Source organism: Halichoeres trimaculatus, unplaced genomic scaffold, assembly GCF_033239565.1.
Source record: "Halichoeres trimaculatus isolate MK-OKI-2021-1 unplaced genomic scaffold, fHalTri1.1 fHalTri1_scaffold_2, whole genome shotgun sequence".
Lineage (NCBI taxonomy): Eukaryota > Metazoa > Chordata > Actinopteri > Labriformes > Labridae > Halichoeres > Halichoeres trimaculatus.
Window position 1 is genome coordinate 20,944,373 of NW_027437180.1, and position 13,128 is coordinate 20,957,500.

The 13,128-nt window shown below is 38.8% G+C and overlaps 2 protein-coding genes across 2 annotated transcripts in view; one reads left to right on the forward strand and one right to left on the reverse strand.

The window, feature by feature from the left end:
* Positions 1-410: 410 nt before the first annotated feature.
* On the forward strand, positions 411-6,788 carry LOC141786830 (ubinuclein-1-like). Its single transcript, XM_074665293.1, has 14 exons — positions 411-752; positions 1,117-1,221; positions 1,478-1,576; positions 2,288-2,422; positions 3,270-3,358; positions 3,480-4,038; positions 4,119-4,189; positions 4,318-4,447; positions 4,529-4,653; positions 5,132-5,254; positions 5,378-5,521; positions 5,622-5,666; positions 5,763-6,385; positions 6,711-6,788. Exons 1-13 carry the CDS (start codon positions 528-530, stop codon positions 6,361-6,363), a joined length of 2,451 nt encoding a protein of 816 aa, XP_074521394.1. The 5' UTR covers positions 411-527; the 3' UTR covers positions 6,364-6,385; positions 6,711-6,788.
* Positions 6,789-6,949: 161 nt separating this feature from the next.
* Positions 6,950-13,128, reverse strand: part of LOC141786846 (vascular cell adhesion protein 1-like) — an 8,276-nt gene continuing 2,097 nt past the window's right edge. Inside the window, exons 2-7 of the mRNA XM_074665294.1 lie at positions 11,657-11,855; positions 11,120-11,195; positions 9,883-10,021; positions 9,464-9,796; positions 8,269-8,496; positions 6,950-8,091 (exon numbers count right to left, since the gene is read on the reverse strand). Coding sequence (XP_074521395.1) covers positions 8,021-8,091; positions 8,269-8,496; positions 9,464-9,796; positions 9,883-10,021; positions 11,120-11,195; positions 11,657-11,855 — 1,046 coding nt within the window. The 3' untranslated portion in view covers positions 6,950-8,020. The remainder of the gene's footprint in view (positions 8,092-8,268; positions 8,497-9,463; positions 9,797-9,882; positions 10,022-11,119; positions 11,196-11,656; positions 11,856-13,128) is intronic.

The following is a 13,128-nucleotide window of genomic DNA, read 5'->3' on the forward strand; positions in this document are numbered from 1 at the left end:
CCAATTTATGATTTATATGAATCATCTTGGTGATCCCTATTTTAAAAAGCTCTCCAGTTTGAGATCAAAGGTAAAGCTGTATATAATTTCCAGTGATATATATTAACTTTAAATTGGACTGATATAGCATTTCTGTTTATATGGATTTAAACTGATTTTTAGGAAATCAATTATTTGCTCCTTTTAAGCTTGAATATTAGCTAGCTTTTGCACAATGTTTGTAACTTTTATTTTGAAGAAAAAAATACTTCATATTTTCAATAAGTGCATAGTTATATGTCAAATGTCAATTTATCAACTGACTACACTCGTCGGTATTTTCATATTTTATTTATATTATTTTTGTTCTTGCCAACAGGAGCATTAGTTGTAGCCCCTATGAGATTCATATTCGTGTCAGTAAAAGCGTTAGGTCTGCTGTGAATGTGGCCCTGTTCAGTTGAAGCACACCTGCATTTATTTCTACTTAATTAAACCCGTCTCCATCTTGTTCAGAGCAGACCAGTCTTCTGCTTTTGGTAGCAACGATGGCTGAATCTCGGAGGATTCAGTTGACCACCCTGTCTTGTGATGTAGCCTTACCTTCATCCTCTTCAGGGCAGACCTCGGCCCCCAAACCCACGCCAGGTGTTCAGCAGGAGAAAGAAACCCGTCCAGACTTCGACAAAGTTCACCGACTGGAGCTCACATTGTTCGAGCCTGATGAGAGGTGCTTCCCGGAGTTCAGCTACAGCCAGCTTCTTGAAAACAAGGTGCGATTTGATCCTGATACATTACTAAGTCCCCTCACCCTCTGTAATGACTCTATGGGCTGCCTCCTATCCACGTGTCACCTTTTAACAGTTTGTCAGAACTGGAGCAGGTTGTTACATTTTGAAACGTTAAAAACGTTAAGACTCACTTTGGTTTGTCCCCCTCTAATCTGGACGAGTACAAGCATACAGTGGACTTTTTGCAACTTTTTGGCAGAAAAGCGTTAAAAGAAGTTTTGTGAAGCTCAAACATTCCCATTGTGGGACAACTAGTAGCCTTAGTCTCTTAGCTGCACGACAGAACACAACCATGTTTTTGCTTTATGTTACTTTTATCTCTGTGTCTACATCTTTATTTTATCAGATCAACTGCTCAAAAAATGAAGTCTCATTGAACCCATTTAAAGACGGAGAACAGAGAGAAGATGATGAGGTTGCTGCCATAGCGAGGAAGTTGGAAGAAAAATATGTGAGTTGTCTTTTTAGATAAAAAATAAAGTTACTTAAAAAAAGAGAGATTGTGCTACCAACCCTTTAGTTACACAATGTTTTTTTCTTCTTTTTTTATCAATTTAGTAATTAAATTGAATATGTCCCCCCAACATTTTGAAATGTTAAAATTATTTCTGTTATATCTTTTTTTGTACTAACTGTATATTTCTGATTCCATGCTGAAATCTGATATGGTGACCATGATTTATCTTTTCACATGACACTTGTTGCAGGGCAGCAAACCAAAGAAAAAGAAGGACCGCATTCAGGATTTGATTGATATTGGATACGGTTATGACGACGAGGATACTTTTATTGACAACTCTGAGGCTGTAAGTCGGTTTGGTCACACTTTGAAAATTCCACTGAAGTATTTTCTTATCATGTTTCATAGTAGATCTGTTGGACGAAGGGACAGTTTAAAGCTCCTGTGAGGAACTTTTAGTATGTGTTAGTTTGGGCACCCCATGTGGACAGAGCAGTATGTTTTTTTCAGTTGTTGATTTTGTCTAGTAATTTTTCTAAGAAGAAAAAAAGTTTTATTTAAACAGTAAGCATGTCACTGCTTGAGAACTTTGGTTGTGGAAAATGTATAATAAGGCTGTTTCAGCAGCTAATCGCCCCTACTGGTGCCTGCTCAAGCCAGTGGTTTCAGATGTCTAGTATAAGCATGATAGATCGTTTTCTGTTGGTGGTCTTATTTGCTCTAGCTGGCCTGAAAAGTGGCCACTGTAATTCTTTCAGTCTGTTTCATAAGCATATCCTCACTGGAGCTTTAGTTTGTTTTTGTCCTAAGGCCTTTTTTTCCTCCTTAAATGTTTTATTTGAAGTTGACATATTGGTCGGTAAGTTTCATGTGATCTGTAAGTTTGCAAATCAAAGCATATTATTTCAAACAAAAATGGTCTGGTTAACTTTCTCTGCTCAGAAATGCAGCCTGGATCAGATTTCTATGATGATTCGATTAGTTTAACTCCACGTTACTCTTTCAAAGCAGATAAAATCAGTTTTATGACATTAAAAGTCACCTCTTATCTTTACAGTATGATGAATTTGTGCCGGCTTCCATAACAACCAAGTATGGAGGATTTTACATAAATTCAGGTGTGCTGCAGTTCAGGCAGGTTTCAGACAGCGAGGACCTCACACAGGATGAGAACACACCAGAGCTCTCAAAGGTAAACCATGCTTCAGCACTAGACCTGCTGATAAGAATTTAACTTTTATAGTAATTAACAAATTGCCCTATTTCATGCTTACTTCTTTGGATTTATCTGTAGATTTTTATTTTCAAACACCATATAAAAGTGCTTCACCACATTAAGGTGTGTCGTTTACAAGGAGGCTTCAGGTAACAAAGTTCTCTGTAAAATCTGGTCAAGTCCAACAGTTTAGTCCAGAGTAATTCAGGCTCAGTAAAAGTGCATAACTTGACGTTGTGAAGCCTGCACCAGAAAGTTCGTCCACATGATGAGACACATGCTTTCACTTTTTTATCCTTTTTTCCTGTTCATTGTTATCTGGGTATGGTGGCCGGTGGGTGTCAGACGAGTTGCAAAAGCCACAACATGAATGCAAGACCAACAACACCGTCACAGTGAATGTTAAGAGGTTAGTTATCTTTAACGGACACAGAAAAGTTGTGAAAGTAAGTAAATAATTATCTTTTTTAACTTCAAGTATGATAAACTTAGCTATGTAGGGGTGTCACCTTGTGACATCCTTCATAGTACTAATGTTTCTTTATTTACTGGTGATATGTGATCTTATGTTGAGCTTTATGAATCAGTAGTAATGATGGCATCAGGGCTATATTTATCATAGGCGAAGGAAAAAGAAAACTATCATTTACTTACTTTCACAACTTTTCTGTGTCCGTTTAAGATAACTGTCCTCTTATCTTCCAATGTGCTGTTCTTCTGTTGTGTTGTGGCTTTTGCATTCCTGTTGTCGCACTGGCCACCGTATCTGGGTCTCCTGAAATGTTTACTATAAGCCTTAACACTTCCCAACATTCCATTTTAGAAACGCAAATTAAATGGTGGAAAGGAAAAACCAAAGAAGAAGTCATGCAGAGAAGATGGAGGAATGAAGGACGTGGATCTGGAGTCAAGGTGTGGCTAATTGGATGTACTTTGATCTTATGCTTTTAGCCAGTTCCATAATGTGACAGTGATATTTTTCTTAAATTGTTTGCAAACTGATTCTCACAGGGATATTTTGTTCATCTTGTAGCACACCGTCCAGAGTTAGGCCAGACAATGAGATGAAAAAGAAAAAGAAGAAACTAGCAGCTGGCACATTAAGCGTCACCAGCATGTTGAAGAAGTTTCAAAGGGAGAAGGAGAAGGAACGACAGAAATCACTGAAAGCCAGTCAGAGGGCCGCAGTCATCGCAGGCGTGCCCACAATCCCTCTATGCCCAGCAGATGCAGGTGGAGGTGGAGGCTCGGGGCTGACTGAACCTCTCCTCAGTTTGATTGGATCGACCAATGACCACGCTCTAATTCAGGCAGCCAACGCAGTGGATTTTGATATAGATTTGGACTCTTTGTTAGAGGACAGTGAGGAACTGTCATCAAAAATGGTTTCTCAAACTGCGGTAGAGGCACCGCTTTTCATACCAAAATATGATACTGTTCACTCTGAAGCTCGTAACGCAAAGACTACCTTGCATGTGAAGCCTCATCCAGAACAAGTCCTGCCTCAGACTGGTGCAACTTCAGCTCAGTGTGTCCTTCTGCCAGAGGGACTTCCTGTAGGACTGGAAGGCAGCATTCGAAAACTCATGGTGGTGAGGTTACATTTAAAATGTAAAATGTAAAATGCAAAGCTGGAGTTGTTGATGGATGCAAATTGACCACATTTTTTTAGGCTGCAAAGACCTTAGAGGGAGAGTCAAAACTAAAGTTCTTCACTCCAGAGATCAACTCCATCCTGCTTGAGTGAGTCAAATGACATGGATGAAAAAATTCTCAAAGTTTGTGTTTTGATGTCTTAAGCCAGGTGGTGTTTTTTTGTTTTATTGGACGGGAAAAAGTCATAGCTCTGCTAACTCACTGTCTTGTTCCAGTATCGAGCTGCAGTGTCGGGAGCAGGGTGGCCAGCTGCGCTCTAAAGTGTACTCCCATCTGACATCCTTCCTCCCCTGCAGCAGAGATACTATCCTCAAACGTGTGAAGAAGCTTTTAGCCGCGCACATGGTAAGTGTGTTTGGGTTATTACTGGCTCCACGCAACGTTCAAGTGTCACATTCTTTGCTTCCTTTCTTTCACACTAAAAAGGAACAGCTATCTAATGTGGACGATCCTGTGCACAAACTTAAAGAGGCCATTGGCAAAGCCATGCCTGAGCAGATCACACGTTTCCATGAAACCTGTCAGGCATATGAACAAGTGAAGGCCTCAAGGTGAGTTCACTCATAAAGGTTCAAACTTTTACTTTTGAGAAGTTGTGTTTTTGTTCGGAGACAGACTAAGTGAAATTTACCCAAAGAAAGCAAAAAAAAAAAAAAGAGAAAAACCTGTCACTTATATTTTGTTACTCCGTAGGAATGTGGAGAGGTGTCCTTATCTTTAAACTCTTTTTTTTCAGGAACTGTAAGCCTTAATCATTACTTTTCAAATAAATGTAAACCTAAAATATATTTCCCTTGGTGTGTGTGGAATCTAAATTTTACTGTCTACACTGAATGACTACAAAGTGATTTTTCCACAATATTTTTATTCATTGCCATGCACCTGTAATATAGTGATATTGTGTAGTTTTTTTTTTTTTTTTTTAAGTCAAAGCATTAGGTATGTGAACACTAAGTTGTGCAGCTTCGAGGTTTTGTGGATGTATGGTTTTGTGTGTTTTACATTCTGTGTTGTTTATGTTCATGTCAGAGCAATAGAGGAGGAGAAAGAAGGCAGTCAGAAGATGAATTCTATTTCAGAGGAAAATGTGGAGGAGAAAGGTGGGAAAAAAGGAGGTCCCAAGAAGGTATTCAAATGGAATGAAGAGATCAGGTGAAATATTTTCAAGACCTGAAGCAGTTTCCCCCTCTACTCATATCTTTTTAAGTAGCCAGTCACTTTACAAACACATCACAATGTGTTTTTGAGTGAAAAGGCCTTTTGTCTCACACGCAGGGAGTGCTTGGGTAATGTGCTGAGAGTGAAAATGGAGGGATGTAAGAGAGAAAGAAAAGGGAGCCAGGAGATGGAGGAGCATCTGAAAACTCTGTTGGACAATGAGATGAAACCGCTCTGGCCAAAAGGTTGGATGCAGTCAAGGTATCGTGGCTTTACTTTTTGAGAAACATATCTTAAATTTTTAAAAGTAGGTCTGCATCTTGTGTTGTCCCCTGTCATATCTCAACATGTGTTTATTCAGCGTGCTGATAAAAGAGAGCAGGAAAATTTTGGGCACCTCTTTACCGTAAGTATCTATTCATTAGCATGAACTTTATGATGCAGATACGTGTTGTGACACGTCTTTACACAGTCTGACTTGATGTCTGTCCTGTGCACTCAGAGTGAAGAGGGCGAGGCCTGAGAAGAAGCAGCAGCAGCCATCTATCTGTGGTCCTCCTGACATGTCTGGTGGTTGCAGCATTGTCCAGGGATCTCCACTACAGTCCAAAGAAGATGATGTCTTCATAGTGAACCCAGATATCTCTACTGCTTCGTCAGTGGAAGGCTTGAAGGAGGAAGCTGTGGATGTAATGGAGGTGGAGGAGAAAACAGGAGGAGGTGAGACAGTGGATTATGTTTCCTTGAATCCTACAAGACCAGATGGACCTGCAGTCACCACCCCATCTGCCCCGACTCCCTCACTCCTGGACCTCCTTGCAGATCAGGCTTTGGCGCAGGAGCAGCCCATGTCTGTGTCACATGAGCTCCTAGCAGCAGCTGTAGCAAAATACCAGCAGTCAGTTCAACACTGGAGCTTTGGGTTTGACACCAAAAGTCCTCCGTTTCCTCCTCCACCTCCTCAGACCAGCCCTGTCGGTTTCTCCATGAGCGAGGCGTGTCAGGTCCTGATGCCCCAGGTACTGCAGATGGGAGACTTTGCCAAACACATGAATACCGGACAAGCTGTCATCATCTCTGACGACTCTGATACAACTACTTAATAATAATTCAAAATCACTCACAGTAAGTTTCTTCTTCCTTTGCCTATCTTTTGCTAAACACACACAGACCAACAACAAAAGCTACAGACAGATAATATTTTGAAAAAAAAATTACGTCATCTTTTTGTCATGTTATACATTAAGTAGTTTAATCTAAATGAAAGAGCCAGCAAACATGCAAGCAAACTAAAGCAAGCAATGATGTTCACTACTCTTTAGGCTAGGAATGAACAGACTTAAGAGGTACCATGTGATGTAAGGTAAAGTCTGTAGTTTCAATAGGCAGCATTTGAGCTGTATAATGATCAGATGACACACTGCTTAGAAATGTTTTGTTTTTCCTGCAGATCAGGAGTTGTTCCTTGGCAAAGACTGGACACTTTCTCTTGTTCAACAAAAAGAAGAGTGGGGATATTAATGCTTGTAGTGAATGGCGAATCAACTTTGACCATCCAGCAGTAGTTTATAGTCTCCCATCAGTCTTATATTATGTCTGTAGTCTGAAACTATAGTCACTGTCATTTTTAACTGACATTGAAGTAAATCATTGACTTCATACAGAGGAAACAATTGACCAAATGAAAAGGGACACTCTTTAAAAAAGTAGTGGTATTTCAAGAATTTATTTGCAAATGTACAAAAATGTAGTTGTAAAATGATGTGAACTTTGCAAACTAAGTCAATTGTTGGTCCACATGTTTTAAAGAGGAGCATTGGAGGAACATCCTACCACCTGCTTTAAAATGATGGAGGTGGAGCATCCAGTGAAGTTTCACTGAAGAATAATTTTTGCGAAAGTGCCATTCTCAGTTTCAGAGTCCTCACACTAGTAACAGTGAGGTTCTGACAGGCCATAAAAAAATAGTATCTTGTTTTTCCCAAAACCTTTGCCGAAGCTGTCTGCTCTTCAGAGGAGTCCCTTAAAAAAACATAGATGATAGGCTTAAACTGAGCACAGCTTCATCCTTGTGATGCTTTAACTTGGTTTTTGAATATAGCCCTCAACCTCTGTCATAGATATGTGCTGTTGACCCATTAGAGAAGAACTGAAAATCCTGCTACCAAGCCTTCACCCTTCTCACAATGAGCACTAGCCAATGGCATTTTGTGTAAATGATTTACTTTGAATCAATAAATAAAATTCCATGTTTGTCTAGCCATTTGTTCTTTCTGGTTGTAAATCTTGATAATTCAGCATTTAATGTGCAGCACACATACTTTAACCCTCAGGAGAAAGGACCTGGTTTTTGAATGCCAATGTGAACACATCAGACTGTTCATCCAGAAATGTTAAGACATGCAGGGATAAGAATAAACACTGTTTGCCTGAGGGTTTAACAGTCCATAAAAATACTATTTAAAACAACAGGAAAGGAGGAAGAACAACACATGTACAGAAAAAAATAACTTTAAAGTTATTCATTTATATTTACAAAAATTTGTCAACAGTTTCTACAGCAGCATGTGTGAAGATTTAGTTTAGTTTGTGACAAAATGTCACTCATTAGGAGCTTTCTAAAAGGTTTTGCTATGATGCTACCCCTTCGAAAACACACAAACAGAAGAACGTCAGAAATTCCAAGAGATCCATTTAACCAAGAGGAGAGGTGCCAACTTTTTATCATCACAGCATCACGTTTAGTTCTTGAAGGAGGCGTCACAGCCAGTGAATGCTCTGAATGAGCAAGAAGGCCATCAGGAAGTATCTGTTACAGCTGTTGGCAGTTCCTAGACGGAAAGAAATAAAAGATAATGCCAATTAGTATAAGAAAAACTTCTTTAAACTTATCTTTTTTAACACTTGAAACTTTACAAAGTAGCATTTTGATGTTTAAAGCTTGACTTTTCTGTCACTGAGTTTAGTTCTGCTCTTCATACCAGCTTTAATACTGCACATAAACATACCGCTGCCAGAGAGCACCTCCACCTCCACTGTAAAGTTTTTCTGTTCCAGTCCTTTGGCAGAGACTGTATATTTCCCAGAATGCTTTCTGCTGGAGTGCGAGGGCAGGGCCACTATCTGTCCGTCTCTGAACCAGGTAACTGACGGTGGAGGGTTTCCTCTCACCTCACAGCTGAGGCGCTCTCCCTCTCTCACCTGAAGTTTTGGAGGACAAGCAATCTGCGGACCAACTGAGAGAGAAGAAAAGTCAGAGTGAGGAAGAGGAGGAGAAAGTAGGTGTTAGTTAATGTTTTACACCAGGTGGTAACTGAGACAAAGAAGAATGGCTGTACGACTGATCTTTAACCCTCTATGGTACCCTGTTGCCTCTGGGCAACATTCTTATTTTTGACCTTTTACATTCACACAGTTGTGATGATTTTTTTTTTCAAGTAAAAACAAAGGAGGGTTTTTTTCAGTCATTAGGGGTTTTCCAACAACAAACTGTATGGTATATGGGCACTTTAAGTGTGTGACTGTGAAGCCAAAAGATTTAGAGCTCCCCCTGCTGACAGGCCATGGTATAGGTCATAATTCCTCCTTGTGTCGTGTCCAAAAATGGGACAAACTTTAATGTTAAAACATATTTTTCTGAAACATAGTTTCCTTGTCTTATTTATTATATCTTTTTATGCTGTGTAATTTTATTCTTTCACTGAGATAAGTTTGAATCTGTGATTTTGTGTTATTTCTGTCTCACAGTGTGTGGAAATGGTTAGTCTTTGGTAAATCTATGTACAGTCAATCATCCTAACCTACTCTGTGCATCAGCTTTCAAGCTTGTCTTAGTTTTATCCCTGCATGTTTCTATATTATATTTGGAGAAAGGGAAAATATGGAAGCCCATTTTTACACAAAGATTGAAGTAAAATGTAATAAATAGTAAAGAAAAAAAATGATTAAAAAGCCTTGGTTGAGATTAAAAGACTACATTGTGAAAAGTAAGCCATGTTTTTTAGAAAGTGAGTCAAAATTCTGAGCAAAAAAGTCAAAATTATGAGATCCATCCTTTATCAAACAGATCTTTCCTTATGTGATAGGATTATGTCACGGTTCTTACGAGAGGAGGTGATGAGGAAACGGACTGAAAATCAAATGTTACTGGAGGGGGAAAAAAGCCTTGAATATGAAATGATGAGTGTTGGCAGCTTTACTCACAGAGGACCATGGGGGTGAGTGTCTGTGACCTCACCACTGGAGGATGCTGAGGCCCTTCAGGTCCCAGTTCTAACGCTGCTTCACACCAGTACTGGGCTTCATCTTCCTCCTCACTAGGAGTTATGTCCAGAGTTAAAATCTCAGTCACAGGTTTCTTCTTTGTGTTGTTGCTGAATTTTGTTTGATTCAGCACCGTCTGTCCTCTGTAAAAAGTCACCCTGAGGTGTTCAACAGGAGCAACATCCTGAACCGTGCACTGCAGAGTGTAGCTGTGACCCTGTAACACTGGCCCAGTGTGGTTAAGGAGGCTGATGGACACGTTATCTGGAGGCTCTGTAAAGACAGATCAGCAGATGAAACACTTCAATAAGGTCTGATGCTCTACCTGTCAAGTTAGGAATAAAAGATGATAAACTTACTAAAGACTGTGAGAGGGAGCATGATGTCACACTGCCCTCCCTGTTCTGATAGAGCCCAACACATGGGTTTGATGCTCCACTCTGTCATCTTGTCCACACTCCAGACCAGAAAATGGTCCTGAGTCGGTGCAGGAGGTGCCTATTGTGGCAAAAAGTCACAAACCACAAAATGATGTCAAGGGGGCTGTTGTTCAAAGGTAATCCAAACAGATTTTGGTTGTTGGATTGGATTAAATTCTGGAAATGGATTGTTCAAAAGGGAATGAAGGATTTCAAAATCAGATTAGATCACATAATCCAATTCAAGTTTTAATCTGGATCAAACCTTCAGTTTGTGTTGTTCAGATTTTTTTCAGTAGGATGTGGATCACTTTGATCCAAAAAACAGGATTATCCTGATCCCAAAAGGGGGTAGGGTTTCAATGTGGATTTCAGGAAGGAAATGTAGTAAAACTTCAAAATTGGTCAAATAATACAACATTTTTACAATTTAGTGTCAATACTTTTATTTGTATTTTGCACTTGACTTGTTTTACTGTGACAGTGATAAAGTAGATTTAGTTAACTTAGGCTACCAATAAAGCCTTTCAGCAAAGTAAAGTAAGAACCCTGATCATTTTGGGTTTTTTTTTTTTACATTTTGCTAACTATTAGACATTTAGCCCTTTTTTAACATTTCAGACATTGTCAAAATATCCACTTTTTTTTTTTGTTTGTTTTTCTTTGTTGTTTTTTTTCTCAAAATTTGAAAACAGCAATGACCCCATGTTGGCTCTTCTACCTGTTGTTCTTTACAGAGCTGGAAGCCCACATTATGATATGTTGTCCAATTTAGAGCCCTGGTAACCTGGATTTGGTATCTGGATCAGGGTGATCCAATCCAGTGTTGCTTTGAAAAACTGAGATGGATTACCTGGTCCTGGATGGCAAGAAATGAGATTTTCAAATCTGGATCATTTTGATCCAGATTAAATTCTTTGAACAACTGGCCCAAGGGGATGGTATCAATTCAACACATTTCAACAGGTTGCATTTCCATATCAGACAAATCATTTTAAGCATTTATTTCTCAATTCTATGGCAAAGCAAAGTCTGACATCAAAATTCAGAATACATAGTGGGTAAAAGTTTGATCAGCTGATCAGTGTGCAGCAGGTGGAGGAACACAGACATGTTGAAAAGTATAAAAATATCTTAAAAATGCTTCATAAAGCTGACAGCTTTAAAGAACACCTACCATGGAGACTTCCCAACCAAGCATAGGGAAACCCAGGGTTTGCAGGGAGCAGTTCGCCATTACTGGATCTCCATACCTGTGACAGTGGAGGTCACATAAACTGTCAGAAATCGACATGAACATTTGTTCAAGACAAAAAAAAAAGTCAGTGTTTGTTTTCTTGTGTTTGAGTAACTTGGTTGAGGATGGGGTAAAGTATGATCCTTCAAAATGTTTCTTCCTTGCACTGAGGCCTCAAACTGGCACTAGATGCTCAGCAGCACAGTGAGGATGTGTGGAAAGTCAACTGTAGTACAGCTCTTTGCTTGAACAAGTCTGTTAACTTCACTGAAACTTCAACACAACACAGCTTGTTCTGAATGAGGATGTGAGAGCACTTGTTACACAGCCCATTATTTTGGGGGTAATGATAAAATATGTATCTTCTACCCTGTTTCCTCATTGCCTAAAAGCAAAGGCAACACAGGGGTAACACTTGTGATTCAATTTGAATTTACCTGCAATGCCTAAATAAGTAACAAACTGTTCCTGACATACCTGACCACGAGGGTGGAGGGGGACATGGTCAGAGGACAGCGCACTTTTTCTGTCAGATCTGCATGACTGATGACAGGAGGAGGGACACTGAGGAAAGGAGATGGCAGGGATGGGAGTAGTGTTGGGCGAGGAGAGGGAGTCAAAATTTGGGATGGAAGAGGTGGGGCAGATGTGGAAATGGAAACCGGGGATGAGGCAGCTGAGGTCACAGGAGTGGCCCAAGAGAGGGAGAGAAAAAGAGACACAATGAGACACTTAAAAATGCAAGCCTGTACGAAAAAACCAATGAAGATTTTTTTAATTAATATTTTTTCATTCATTTGTGTATATATATATATATATATATATATATATATATATATATATATATATATATATATATATATATATATATATATATATATATATATATATATATATATATATATATATATATATATATATATATATATTATATTTTTTTTTTTCCAAAGAATACATTGCATCTACATAAATCTCGTTTTTGTAACTGTTAGAGATTTTGTCATAATGTTTAAATGTTTATTAATTGAATCTTGTTCAGAGTGAGTACTGATTTTTGAACAGAGCTTAAAGAATTAATCCTCTGGTTACTCTTTGTTTACCAACCACTGCAGGCCTTACCTTGCATTGGTGTAGTATATATTAATGCTTCAAAATAGTATTTATCATTAATTGTGCTTGGTGTGAATAGATCTGTGCGGAGAAATTGTGTAATAATATCATTAAAGCTACTTTCTTTGTTTTCTCTTACAGGACTTCTGAATATGTCAGTTCTGGTCTTTTGGTGGATCTTAAACAGTGAAGAACAGGGGGGACAGGAAGAACTCTTTTAACCTTTTTTTTTTTTTTTTTGTAGAAATAATCATTTTTATATGATTTATACACAGGTATTTGTCTATCCTAGCTGCTAACTTCTTCCTAGCTGTGGTTTACCCTCCTGTACACTTCAACTGCGACCAAAGTTACTAATAGCAGGAGGTTTAAAGTCCAACTCAACTCAACTTCCCTGCCTGTCTTCAATATACAAGGCTGTGTCTGTGTCCAAAATAAGTCTAATATGGTACCAAACAACATTTGCTTCTGACGATAATACACCCACATTTTATATGATTTTATTCAGTCTATGTTTTGGATGAGGTTGGCTTGCTGTATTGTTTGGTAAGAGTCTTGAGAAAAGCTATGTGCTTGTGCATTTAGTTTTAGCTCCCTGTCACGTTAAACTATATATATCAGTACTCACAGAATGTCTCCTGTGTATTTAGATTTATGAATTTAGACCAACTCTTGTATAAAAAGTTTTAACTCATTGCTGAAACTAGAGGATTAGTAGTCCAACATAATTTTGCAGACTTAGACAATAAGAATTGGTCTGGTTTTGTGTCACCTAGACTGGCTGTGGACATTTAGTTCAGACCAAAAATTATTAGAGCCAACAAGTTGCTCATTGTACA

Excerpts from the sequence above, each read along its gene's own strand:
- LOC141786830 (XM_074665293.1), top strand. The coding sequence starts at position 528 with ATGGCTGAATCTCGGAGGATTCAGTTGACCACCCTGTCTTGTGATGTA. Across the intron at positions 4,654-5,131 it reads GAACAAGTGAAGGCCTCAAG|AGCAATAGAGGAGGAGAAAG; the intron begins GTGAGTTCACTC and ends TGTTCATGTCAG. Across the intron at positions 5,255-5,377 it reads AAATGGAATGAAGAGATCAG|GGAGTGCTTGGGTAATGTGC; the intron begins GTGAAATATTTT and ends TCTCACACGCAG.